At 43.3% G+C, this 14160-nt stretch overlaps 1 protein-coding gene across 1 annotated transcript in view; it reads right to left on the bottom strand.

The window, feature by feature from the left end:
• Positions 1-7848: 7848 nt before the first annotated feature.
• LOC145413579 (uncharacterized) overlaps positions 7849-14160 on the bottom strand; it is a 33158-nt gene continuing 26846 nt past the window's right edge. Inside the window, exons 2-7 of the mRNA XM_080283248.1 lie at positions 11058-11263; positions 10498-10657; positions 9697-9817; positions 9342-9511; positions 8627-8650; positions 7849-7952 (exon numbers count right to left, since the gene is read on the bottom strand). Coding sequence (XP_080139374.1) covers positions 7849-7952; positions 8627-8650; positions 9342-9511; positions 9697-9817; positions 10498-10657; positions 11058-11263 — 785 coding nt within the window. The remainder of the gene's footprint in view (positions 7953-8626; positions 8651-9341; positions 9512-9696; positions 9818-10497; positions 10658-11057; positions 11264-14160) is intronic.

Genomic DNA, 14160 nt, shown 5'->3' with positions numbered 1-14160 from the left:
TTTATTAAGCTGAAAGTGAGTCACAGGAGCCTGAGAGTATTTTTTTATGCAAGGAAGAAGGAACCCAAGGCCAGGAGACAGCCAAGAACCGTTCCCTCCAAGAAAAAACAAAATAACAGAGCCAAATTCAAGATCCGTTCATTTTGAGACGCCTGGACACACTGCGTTTAAAGGACTGGAGGTCATAGGCAGTGGGAAATACAGACAAAAGACAGTTCCAGAGTTGACCTGTTGAGTCTCTATTAACTCTCTCATGGAACAAAAAACTCAAGCCTAATAAAATCGAGTCTTTATCATTTTCTCTCCTGGCATTTTGGTTTTATTCAGTAAAGACAGACGCGTACAACTTCCATATAATATTAAGTGCAACCCCAGGCTCATCTGAACCCGGTGGACTGCAGGCTGAGGTTCCCCTTCTTCCCTGCCCACCATCCTCGTTTCGGGGGATAGGGAGGGCATGAGGGACGTTTGTATAACCAGGCAGCTGCACATCTTGGTTGACTGACTGGCTGACTAATTGGTTGACTGACTGACTGACTGACTAACTCATTTACTGACTGATTGGCTGACTAATTGGTTGACTGACCGACTGACTGACTAACTCATTTACTGACTGATTGGCTGACTAATTGGTTGACTGACCGACTGACTGACTGACTCATTTACTGACTGATTGGCTGACTAATTGGTTGACTGACTGACTGACTGACTGACTAACTAATTTACTGACTGGTTGACTGACTGTTTGGCTGACTAATTGGTTGACTGACTGACTGACTGACTAACTAATTGACTGACTGGTTGATTGACTGACTGACTGACTAATTGACTGACTGGTTGATTGACTGTTGAGGGACGTTTGTATAACCAGGCAGCTCCACATCTTGGTTGACTGTTTGACTGTTTGACTGACTAATTGATTGACTGACCGACTGACTGACTGACTGACTAACTGACTGACTGACCGACTGACTGACTGACTGACTAACTGACTGACTGGTTGGTTGATTGATGACACTACAAACATCAAAGCAGTGTCGCAACAGAGGTCAACGCAGTCGTGCAACAGAAGCAGAACAACGATAGGTTAAAAAATCTACACACATACATACAGATATACACACATAGACAAAAACATAACACAAATTTAAAAAGTGATATAATTTTAAAATTCAAACATTACGCCCAGGACACCATAAAATTATACGTAAGAAAAATAACGTAAAAAAACTATGCATAACAACGAAAGCTGGCTGTGGTACTGCTGCAGCTACTACTACTACTACTGCTACTACCACCACCACTACTACTACATCACCTCAAATCATCATCATCATCATCATCATCATCATCATCACTGGGGTTGACAGTAATAATACTTACGTTTCTCAAAAATCCATGTTCCCAGTCATTCTCCTTCGTCTCTCTCACGAAAAAAAGAATGAGGAAATAAAGAAAAGAGAAGCAAAATTAACAGAGAGAGAGAGAAACAGCTGCTTCTCACTAACAGAAGAATGACACTGGCCTTTATAGATATCGTAATATCTTCTATTTGGCGATTAATTCTGCAGATCACTCCTCAGTGTCCTTCAGTATTTCATTGTTGCAGCTATGTCGATATTACAGCGATATAAATGGCCTAGGGGATAATGTCAATTTTTATTAAGCAAAATAAATCGCTTAAAGAATGGCTCTAGGATATTCCTTGCAATAAATAGCTAAGAATGAGGTGTTACGGTACTCCCACTGCCACTGTGATCCCCATCCTAAGCTTCACACTCTCGCTTCATGTCGCGGATGCTCCGAGACCCAGTGACGTCACAGCCAATCAGAGCTCAGAGCTGGTCCTACGCCAGAAGCGTTGCCATTCATCGCTGGGGAATTTATACAAAGATGGTTTAATTTCATCAAACTCTTACTAAATAAAGATGAAACTAACATACGCCTTCAATGAGGTTATTTACTTTATTATTTTCACTGCCTCCATACGAATTTAATCCGTAATTAATGAATTAAACGAAAAGAAAAGCCATCATTAGAGAAAATGGGAAGAAATCCAATCACAGAAGAAGACTTATTTTATGAGTGACCATTATTGAGTTTGGTAGGTCCCCTAAAGTACAGGTTATCCATTTATAGCCAGACGCCATAATCCCGTAAGAGGAGGTCGTTTGTTTCTGAGTTAGTTGTTTTACGGGGAGGGGCACTAACCCTCCGCCAACCCACTTCCTGATGCGTAGGGAACACTTATGGGTTGCTGATATGGTCACCACCCAGCGTTATAAATGGTTTCCTGGCTAACGGGAAACCAATATGCTTGTCCCTCAATGTAGTCACCTGAAAAGGAAAGAGGATTAGTAAAACGTGACTGGAAAGATGGGAGAACTAGCAAGAGAGGAGGGCAGGCACAGAAAAACTATGATAAAGGTGAAGGAAGGAAGTAGGCAGCACTACATCAAGTGAGTGGATGATGGTCGCCACCACCTACCAGCACTAAATTAAAGTGAAACATTTACAATACATTCTTGTTATCATCAGACTTTGTTATCTAGTTTTAGAGAAAAATTTTGAACTGAAGGGATTAGACAGCGTTCAAACACCCATTTACTACCAGAGTCTTTCCTAAATTTAAAGACCTCCAAACGTTATTATTAGCAACCAAGTGGTGGTATGAGAAGGTATGTAATGCCTTAGATTATTTCTAGGCCTTAGGGAAAAGCTAGAGATACACACACACACACACACACACACACACACACACACACACACACACACACACACACACAAATGGGTAGGTAAACTTAAGTGTGAAAGCAGCTTTCGTGGGTGATTTTTCGACTGTAGGTGATAAATTAAGTGTGGGGTAGTGTGAGGGTGTGTGGGGTAGTGTAAGGGTGTGTGGGGTAGTGTGAGGGTGTGTGGGGGTTGTGTGAGGGTGTGTGGGGTAATGTGAAGGTGTGTGAGGTAGTGTGCGGGTGTGGGGGGATTGTGTGAGGGTGTGTGGGGTAATGTAAGGGTGTGTGGGGGTTGTGTGTGGGGGTTGTGTGAGGGTGTGTGGGGTAGTGTGAGGGTGTGTGAGGTAGTGTGCGGGTGTGGGAGGGTTGTGTGAGGGTGTGTGGGGTATTGTACGGGTGTGTGGGGTTGTGTGAGGGTATGTGGGGTAGTGTGAGGGTGTGTGGGGTAGTGTGAGGGTGTGTGAGGTAGTGTGCGGGTGTGGGAGGGTTGTGTGAGGGTGTGTGGGGTATTGTACGGGTGTGTGGGGTTGTGTGAGGGTATGTGGGGTAGTGTGAAGGTGTGTGGGGTAATGTAAGGGTGTGTGGGGTACTGTGAGGGTGTGTGGGGTAGTGTAAGGGTGTGTGGGGTAGTGTGAGGATGTGTGGAGTAATGTGGGGGTGTGTGGGGTAGTGTGAGGGTGTATGGAGTAATGTGGGGGTGTGTGGGGTAGTGTGAGGGTGTGTGGGGTAAAGTGAGTATATGTATGGTAGTGTCAGGTTAAATGTCTGGTCTTGGGTCAGGTTTCTAAACCCCTGATGAGACAGTACTGAAGTGTATGGTGGATGACAGCAGACAGGCAGTAAGATGGAGGGGGAGGTGCGGAGGTGAGTGGCACCTCCCGCAGTTCCTTCCCCAGCGACTGCCCGGCTGACACTGAACGAGTTTGGTGGTGGTGTGAACTATGACGTCAGCTTCTTGCCCCCGCTAACTAACATGTAAACTCACCTGCAATCGCTGAAGAGCAAGAAGTAATTATATCAGTGCTTTTCGTTTAAGTATGTGAGTGAAGGAGTAGCATATGTGAGGTAGTATGAGGCTGGGTGGGATAGTATGACGATGTGGTTCGTAGTGCTGGGCTACGTTGTGAGGTATTTCCCCCCCTCCCCCTCCCTCCCATCCCAGACACAGAATTTGACTGGAGATTTTATTCGCCCTGCACCAAAAATACATAATATTTGCATTCTACAGTATTCTTCCTGCATTCAGTATACTGTTAAAAAATACTACACTCCTTTACCACATGCATCGGTAGAAAATTAAAAAATATGCTTATACTTTTAGAATCATATGAGAAAACACTGAATGAATTCGCGCTGGGCTCGATTTCATAGAGGATCTTGGGTAATGTCTTATGACAGTCTTCATAACAGGTATTTATAATCGGTATTCATTTGCCTAATCGTATTCCTTCACTATAATATTCATTCTAGTTTGGCTATGAAGTATTTGGCAGCGGTATGAGTGAATTTTGATAAACACATAAGCCTACACAAGCAACTTTACACACAAACCAAGGAAGTTTTACAACTTCGGGCCCATCGCCATAATCTTTCATCATCAGTAAATATTATTTATCTTGTATTTGTGCATTAATTCGTAAGAATTGTTTTCTTCCATGTATGGAAATAGATATAAAAGTAAACCTGTATTTATGTGTTCGTTAACACAGATAAAAATCAATTTATAATTGTCATCAGGGTGTGATGTGATTTGTATTAAATACGAAAAGAAATGAAACAGTCCGAAAGATATTGGTATTTTATCGTTCACAGTGGCGGGAAAGCGGGGCCGCGCAGGGAAGGGTTCTTATGATCTGCTGTTTGGGTCCAGTTGAAACAGTGGCACGAAAATGAGAGATGCTACGGCCTAGCGCGCAAGATTTCATTATCCACCTAATAAGTTTTAAATAAATAGTACCAACGGATACAGAATTAGCAGCTTTCCACACTCATAAATTTATTTGTCCGATTTAGTCCCAAATTATGGTGAAAAAATCTTTCAAAGTTGAACAAAATGAGACGTTCGGCAGCACCTCTGCATGGTTGTAACACCTGGTCTCCATGGCAACGCACGTCATCGGGGTAGGATGAACACGCTACCTGCAGCAGACGACGTTGTTTCACTTCGCAAATTATCTTCCGATTACGACGCGTATATATTATATTGCCACGTTACTTATACTCACGGAAATTTCTTTGCCCTTTGCATAAATTATATTCATTAATTTAATTCATCTTTCGATGTATACACGATTATATGGGGAATAGAAACAGTACTGGCTAGTTTAATAGACTTTATTTAAGTACATTTTTCCTTTTCAAGCCAAAAAAAAAGTAGCATAATGCTGCTCCTGCTGCTGACGCTAATGCTGCTCCTGCTGCTGACGCTAATGCTGCTCCTGCTGTTGCTGCTGCTGCTGCTGCTGATGATGATGATGATGATGATGATGATGGCAAGGATGACGATGATGATGTTAATGTAGGACTGTTGGCTAAACATGTAAGATTACATATTGTCAGGTCCCGTTCTGTTGGTTTTATGAATGTTGACTTTATCATTCCTTCTGCCACCAGACGATTTTATTCAGCTGAGGATAAATGTAGCAGTGTTTGTCTATGCCAGTGTAGCTAATGGAGTGTGTGTGGGGTAGTGTGAGGGTGTGTGGGGTAGTGTGAGGGTGTGTGGGGTAGTGTGAGGGTATGTGGGGTAGTGTGAGGATGTGTGGGGTACTGTGAGGGTATGTGGGGTAGTGTGAAGGTGTTTGGGGTACTGTGAGGGTATGTGGGGTAGTGTGAGGGTGTGTGGGGGTAGTGTGCTGATTTATCATGCATATTACACCTTTAACATTCTCGTCTACGTTAAAATCATTGCTATGACATGCTCACACAAGTGGATATTGGGGTGTAATGTGCAAAATGAATCGCTCTCGAACCGCTGCTACCAAATTTGGATAGTCACTCGTTGACTCACGGATGTTGTTGCTTCTTAACCCCAGTCTGTGTGGCGGAGCAGACCCGTCGACCACAGGTAAACAACTACTTCTCTGGGGCTGTGTGGGGATCCGGCGCCCCCTTGTGGTAGACAGTTCCTCACCAGGGTCGGACCAGGGTTCTTGCCACCGCCAGTTCATGGGTGTACAGGAGGATAACTGGGAGTAAATACGAAACACAAAATAGGCTTGATTTATTTACTTTAATTATTGACATTATTAACTATTTAATGGCGTAGCCTTAGTATATATGTCGGTCTAACATTTATTTACATACACACAACAAGCACTACTCTCCTCCCTTTAACTTGGCCCAGATTTTCGTTCTTTTGCAGCTTATTTCACTCACCCCAGAGACCGAGAATGATCATACTGCGGCTCTACATCCTTCTCAGGGTACTTCTTCGTGACTAGCATCATATCCCATTGCTAATCTTTTCCTAAAACAGCATACAAGATAGAGATAGTCATCTTAGACCAAGTTAAAGTGAAAAAGAGTATAGCTACCTTAGACTACACTTACACCTGTGGTACGTGACGCCTTCCAACAAGTGACTTATTCTGTAGCTTAATCTTGCTACCTCCAGACGACTTTATTCAGATTAGGAAAGACATTACACTTCTTCTTTAACCTGACCCTAATTTTCGTCCCATTTCAAATCATTTCATGTAGCTCAGTGGCAGGAAAAGATAATGCTATGACTCTACATCCTTTCAATGCACTTCTTCGTGACTAGCATCATATTCTAATCTCAGTCCCTTTTTACAACTCGTTATTCAAGATGGAGAGATGGCAAATTTAGGCTAGGTTGGAGTAAAAAGAGTACTGGTGTCTGTCTTTAGCTTAACAAAATCGTCTGATGGTAGAAAGAGTAAGGGAATAAATGGCTGGTTGGAAGGAAGTGAGGGAAGAGTGGAATGGAGTGAAAGAGGCAACCCCAGGCTCATGCGAACGTGAACCCGGTGGACTGCAGGCTGAAGATACCCTCTCCTGCAGGCTACCATCCTCTTTTAGTCAGATACAGACGGAGTTGAGGGATATTTGTATAACCAGGCAGTGGAGCCGCCTGGTTATATCGGTGCCATCACGTGAAGGAGTCCCTCTCTCGCACCCGTCCTTAAAATAACTCTCTCAGCTAAGAAATATTACCCAGCAAAGGAAAGCGAGAAGCAAAAGTGAAATATAAGGGCAGAGAAACATACCAAGCCTCTCTCAGCTTAGGAATATTAGCCAGCAGAGGAATGTGACAAGCAGAAGAGGTGAAACAGTAGGGCAGAAAATAATAGCAAGCCTCTCTCAGCTTAGGAATATTAGCCAGCAGAGGAAAGTGACAAGCAGAAAGGGTGAAATAGTAGGGCAGAAAATAATAGCAAGCCTCTCTCAGCTTAGGAATATTAGCCAGCTGAGGAAAGTGACAAGCAGAAGAGGTGAAATATTAGGCGAACTTTTATACCTGTCTACCCATTTCACACCAGCCCACACCACACCGCCATACCAGCCTCTCTCTACATGTATACGAGTACTATACACAAATATAACGTGAGACGGGGTTTGTATTAATAATTAGCCATTTTCATTTTCTTTCGTTCTTGTTATAGGCGAATTCACTCATCTTCGGCGAGGATCTTAGCAGTGAAGGGGTTAACGAAAGCTTGAGATAGTAAAATTTAATAAAAGGGCGGGATTGATGAGGATTTATGAGGATTCAAAACAATTACTGATAAGCTGACTACTGCCAGGATTTAACACTAAGCTAAATTTTAATACATCTTATCAAAAACATTACTAAATCCGGTCCAAACTGTCATATATATATTTTGTCACCATTTTTCCAGTCTCTCTCATCCTGTAATATTCATCTTTGTTTACATTCATTACTAATTTCTCATTCACTGTCTTCATTCATTTTTTTACCTTGCAGTTCTTGGGCTATTATACTTATTATTACTATTATTATCATTATTGTTATTGTTATTATTATTATTATTTTCTTCTTCCTTCTCTTCTCTTCTTCTTCTTCTTCTTCCCCGCCTCCTCCTCCTCCTCCTCCTCTACTTCTCCTTCTTCTTCTTATCCTCCTCCTTTACGTGTGTCGTAGTGCAGGGGGTGGATGTGCTTGGTGAAGCAACTGAGACAATAGGAGAATCAACAGTAGAACGGGCGCTGCATCCATCATACTTGCACCCCCTGTTGAATACATGCCGTTACTAATACTGTTGATATTGTTGCCACTAACAAGATAGATAGATAGATAGATATAAAGACACATAGCTAGATAGATAGACAGGTAGACGTAGATAGACAGAGAGATAGATAGATAGAGAGAGAGAGTGAGAGAGATGGAGAGATAGACATGTAGATAGATGGATAAGGCAAACAACAATCAAAAACAGTCATGTGTACGGAAAATATACGCTCAGATATAACAGGGAAGCTGCAACTTGTGATTTAATAGCCTGATACGGGAAAAACGTACATACATACATACATACACAAGTACACACATACATACACAGAGAGACAAACAGGCAGAAGGAACTCATACATACATACATACAGACAGACGATCGTAGCAATTATAATGTATCACTTATCTAAATACACACACACACACACACACACACACACACACACACACACACACGCACACGCAGGGTTCGATAACTTTTGCCTCAAACTTTCCTTCATTTTTCCTCTCTTCAAAATATAGCAGCAAAAACGAAAATAAAACAATACATACACTCACGGTAACTTCACACACACACACACACACACACACACACACACACACACACACACACACACACACACACACACACACACACACACACACACACACACACACACACACACACACTCACCGTAACCTCCAAGAGAAGCATAACCTGTGGAAGAGAGATTTAAAATTATTAAACAGATATAAATCAATATAAACTAAAGCATACATACACACATACATACATACATATAAATATATATATACATCAATCCATCCATCCATTCATACGTATATATATACATGAATTCATACAAGCATACTGCCGTGAGAATAGTACCGCCTGTGATGCGACTCAGTTATGCATCCGATTTTAGCCAAACTTGGTGGAAGAGTTGAAAGGCAGACCATGAATAAACCTACAATTTTAAAGATCAGTAAGTTAATGGACTTGCGACTTGATCTTTAGCCCAGTGTTCAAAGAAAATAGTAGGTTAAAAGTACACACACACACACACACACACACACACACACACACACACACACACACACACACACACACACACACACACACACACACGACTTGTATCATCATCATCATCATCATTATTAGCCTACTCAACCTCTTTTCCCCATTTAAGGATGGGATTAGGTAGAGTCATACACTCACTCCCTCACAATTTAGGCCCAAGGAATCTCTCTCTCTCTCTCAATCTCTCTCTCTCTCCCTCTCTCTCTCTCTCTCTCTCTCTCTCTCTCTCTCTCTCTCTCTCTCCATAATCCACCTTAAGCTCATCTATTTGTCGAAAAATGGAAAAAGAATACAGCATCTACCCCCCCCCCTCTCTCTCTCTACATACCAGGTAAATAGATAATCCTTCGTCGGACCTGGTACTGTGTTCCTGGTATATACAGAACACACTCGAATACCGTCTCTTGTGGAAGTGTTCTGTCCTCCACCACGGCTTCAAGATACACGCTGTACCCCTCATCACCCTCCACTACCTCCACCTCACTCTCCACCGCTTTCCTGGAGTGGTAGTAGCAGCAGTAGTAGTAGCAAGTGGAGGAGGAAGAAGAGGAGGACTTAGAGTAGAGTAGTAGCAGTAGTAGTAGTAGTAGTAGTAATCATCATCATCATCATCATACTAACAACTTAATCGACAAAGAGCACGGTTCAGTAACATCATAGGAACTGTAAGCCTCCACGCCCACCTTGTAGCAGCCTGTGTCAGTGCCAGTGTGGGCTGTGGGTAGAGGCCGTGGGCGTGGCAGGTGATGTTAGCAGTGGTGGACGTGGGCTTGTAGTAAGTCATATTCATACTTGTGGCAGGAGCTGTGGAAGCAAGAGTGTAACTTGCGATATTGGAACTTTAAGATATCGTAACTTAAGGCATCGTAACGTAAGGGCACTGTAACTTAAGACATGGTTACTTAAAGCATTGGAACTTGGAACTGTAACTTAAGGCACCATAGCTTAGGCCGCAGCAACTCCCACTAAGACAGTTTACACCATTGCAACTTACACTATGGCAACTTATAAATGGCAACTTTGGGAATAACAAAATAATACTATTGCATAAGTTAGGTTAGATTAACTTAGAGTATATTAGTATATGTAAGGAACCTCTCTCTCTCTCTCTCTCTCTCTCTCTCTCTCTCTCTCTCTCTCTCTCTCTCTCTCTCTCTCTCATTATTTCCGCTACATATAATTTCTTTTGCTCGCTTCCTCTTTGTCTTCCCCTACAACATTTACATCTCTCTCTCTCTCTCTCTCTCTCTCTCTCTCTCTCTCTCTCTCTATCTATCTATCTATCTATCTATCTATCTATCTATCTATCTATCTCTTACCACACACAATCATCTTGGACGCACACCCTTCATCAGGAAAGGAAGACACGTTACAAGTATAATATCCATTCTCCTCCACTCTCTCCCTTTCTCTCTCTCTCTCTCTCTATCTATCTATCTATCTATCTATCTATCTATCTATCCATCTATCTATCTATCTCTTACCATACACAATCATCTTCTTCGAGGCGTACTCTTCGTCGTGGAAGGAAGAAACACGACATGTATAATATCCAGTGAGGTCGGTGGTTGGATGGAGAATTTCCAGTGCGCGATGCCTTCCATATTCCTCCGTTGTAGCTGGATAGTCGAGATTGACCCGGCCCTGCAAGACAGATAGATGCTTGGATGGATGGATGGATGGAGAGAGAGAGAGACAGACAGACAGACGGATGGATGGATGGGTAGATAGAGAGATGGGTGAAAAGATAGGATGATAGATAAAAAGGTTGGTAGGTAGGTAGGTGGATAGATGAATGGATGGATGGATGGATAGATAGTTGCTAGATAGACAGATAGATAGACAGACAAGGATGTGGGCAGGTAGACAGACAGAGAGGTAAGTAGTGTGTGTGTGTGTGTGTGTGTGTGTGTGTGTGTGTGTGTGTGTGTGTGTGTGTGTGTGTGTGTGTGTGTGTGTGTGTGTGTGTGTGTGTGTGTGTGTGTGTGTGTGTACCCTATATACACACAATATACCTATCGCTCAGTCCAGCTACCCTTCTCACCTTCAAGACGCCCATCGCTTCAGGTCTCTTGCCAGGAATCCACTGATAAACAGGTTCCGGTTCGTTGTTATAAAACCATTTCACCACCAGGCCCTCCCTCTCGTAACTCTCGTATCGGTAGGCGCAGTCAAGAAGGACCGATGACCTCGATCCATTCTCCACTACTTCCGGTACAGCGAGGTCAACGATGTGCAGTCCCCAGCACCCTGTAAAGAGAGAGAGAAAGTGAGAGAGTGAGAGAGTATGAGTGAGTGAGAATAACTGGGTCTGTGAAAGTGAGACGTGATGATGGTGATGGTGGTGGTGGTGGTGGTAGAAGAGAGAGAGAGAGAGAGAGAGAGAGAGAGAGAGAGAGAGAGAACCCCTAAGGCATATCCAAGCAGAATAACACTGAGTTTACCACTGAAGGAGGAGGGGGAGGAGGAGGAGGGGGGAGGAGGAGGAGGGGGGAGGAGGAGGAAGAGAAGAACGGGAGGAAGAAGGAAAGAAAGAAAGAAGGCAGGCAGGAAAGAAGGAAGGAAGGAAGGGAGGGAGAGTGAGAGAGAGAGAGAGGAAGGGAGGGAGGGAGGAAATGGAGAGAGAGAGCAAATGGCAAGAACAGGAAGTGGAGGCAGAAAGAGAAATGGCTGGAGAGAAAAAGTGAGAAGGAGGTAGGCAGGTAGGTAGGTAGGTAGGTAGGTAGGTAACGGAGTAGGTAGGGAGGTAGGGAGGTAGGTAGGCGAAAAAGGAGAGAGAGAGAGAGAGAGAGAAGGAAAAATGTCGGGAGGGAGGAAAGGTTAGCAGATGAGAGGGAGTGAGGACATAAGGGAGTGGGTGAGTGAGAGAAATAGGGATGGAGGGACGGAGGGAGGGAGAGAGACGGGGGGGGAGGATGGGAGGGAGAGAGGAAGGGAGAGAGTGGGTGAGTGAGTGAGTGAGTAAAGGAGAGAGAAAAAGAGAGAGACAGGGATAGAGTGAGAAAGAGAGAGAGGGAGTGAGAGAGAATTCAGGGTAACTTTTGGTGAAGTCATTAAGCTCCCTGGCCTCCCTTGTGGCCAGAGCAGGGAAGAGGGAGGAAGGGAGGGAGAGAGGAGAGGAAGAAGAGGGAGGGAGAAGATAGAGGGAGGGGGAGGAAAGGGAGGAAAGAAAGAAGGGGGAGATGTAGAGAATGAGGCAGGAGAAGGGAGAAGGTGAGGGAGGAAGAGAAAAGACGAGCGATAGGGAGAGAAGAGGAAGATGAGGAGAGGTAAAGAAAATAGGGTGAATATAAAGAAAGTGAGGCAGAGAGGGAGAGAGAGGAGGTAGGGAGGGAAAGAAGAGAGGGAGAGAAAGGCAGAAGCAAACATGGAGGGGAGAAGAGGGAGGGGGGGTGGGAGGGAGAGGAAAAAATAAGGGAGGGTGAGGTAGGGAGGGAAAAAGAGAGAAAGAGGGGAAAGCCAGAGACAAGCAGTGAAGAGACAGAGGGAAGAGAGGGGAGAGGAAGAGGAGAGAGAAGAAACTATACCTTGGGGTTAATGGACTAATAGATAGATAGATAGATAGATAGATGGATAGATAGATAGATAATGAATGTAAAAAATGAAAACGGAAAGTTGTCACACACACACACACACACACACACACACACACACACACACACACACACACACACACACACACACACACACACACACACACACACATTTACAAACACTAATTCTGGTAATATACATACTGTACATGCATACAAACATACACACATACATACATACCTTCATACATACATACCTACATAGACATACACATACACACAAATTTACAAACGCAAATTCAGATAGTACACATACATACATACATACACACATACATACACACATGTACGCTGCGGTATATACACACACATACACACATACACGTCTCATTACTATGCATGAAAATTCTGACACATAGTTCCATTGTGTTGTTTGTGATGCCCTCACGTACATACATACATACATACATACATACATACATACATACACGATACACACATATATATACGATTAGAAACCCACATACACACACATACACAGATATACGCACGTACATGCATACAGACATATATGCTTACACAAATACACGTACAGAAACCAAAAACATACACATACACACACACACACACACACACACACACACACACACACACACACACAACCCCGACGGCATGACACACTCTTACTAAAGGAGAGAGAGAGAGAGAGAGAGAGAGAGAGAGAGAGAAAGTATATATCTCCCTACTACGTGTGTTGAAGCAGGTCTCTCTCTCTCTCTCTCTCTCTCTCTCTCTCTCTCTCTCTCTCTCTCTCTCTCTCTCTCTCTCTCTCTCTCTCCTCCTCCTCCTCCTCCTCCTCACAAAATCACAATTTCCTTATATATTCGCTCAGATCAAAGCGTTCTCGTCCACTTGGCATTAACATTAGCGCCGTATAATATTAATAACTTTCCGACCCGCTGAACCAATATGAAACACTTGATAAAAATCGGTACATCAAAGGAAAATTGAAAATATATATTAGAACTGTTACTGAGCGAACATACATACATACAAAGCACGGTATTTTTCCAGGGTGAAAGGAAAGAGAGGAGGAGGAAGTGCGGGGGAGAGGCCACGGAGATCTGCGTCAAGAAAATTCAAATCAATTTGTTCCCTGCCCTAGCATGAACTCGAAGACACGTCATTCTAGACATATCACCAAAAAGCGCAATAAAAAGCGGGAAATAAAACACAAAATATATATATAAATGCGGAGGCGTCTTGTCAAAAATATATTAACTCAGGCAAGGAAAAATATTGACGCAGGAAGTGAGAAGTTTTGGATCCAGAAATATTCGGCGCCAATCTTTCGACGGGACGGAATTTCTCGGCGGGAAAATACGGCAGGATATGAACTAAACACAAACAGACACAAACAGATGCTAACATATACAAACAGACCTTGATGGAGACACGAACATGTACGAACACAGGCACAGACAAACAAACTAGCGACCCGAACAAACAAAGAGGAAGAGACTAGATATAAACAAACGCAGTCACAAACACACACACACACACACACACACACACACACACACACACACACACACACACACACACACACACACA

The sequence above is a fragment of the Coenobita brevimanus genome, chromosome 12 (assembly GCF_032717465.1).
Source record: "Coenobita brevimanus isolate Jiangsu-jjx chromosome 12, ASM3271746v2, whole genome shotgun sequence".
Lineage (NCBI taxonomy): Eukaryota > Metazoa > Arthropoda > Malacostraca > Decapoda > Coenobitidae > Coenobita > Coenobita brevimanus.
Note: the sequence above shows the minus strand (reverse complement) of the source record. Positions and strands in the feature narration are given on the sequence as shown.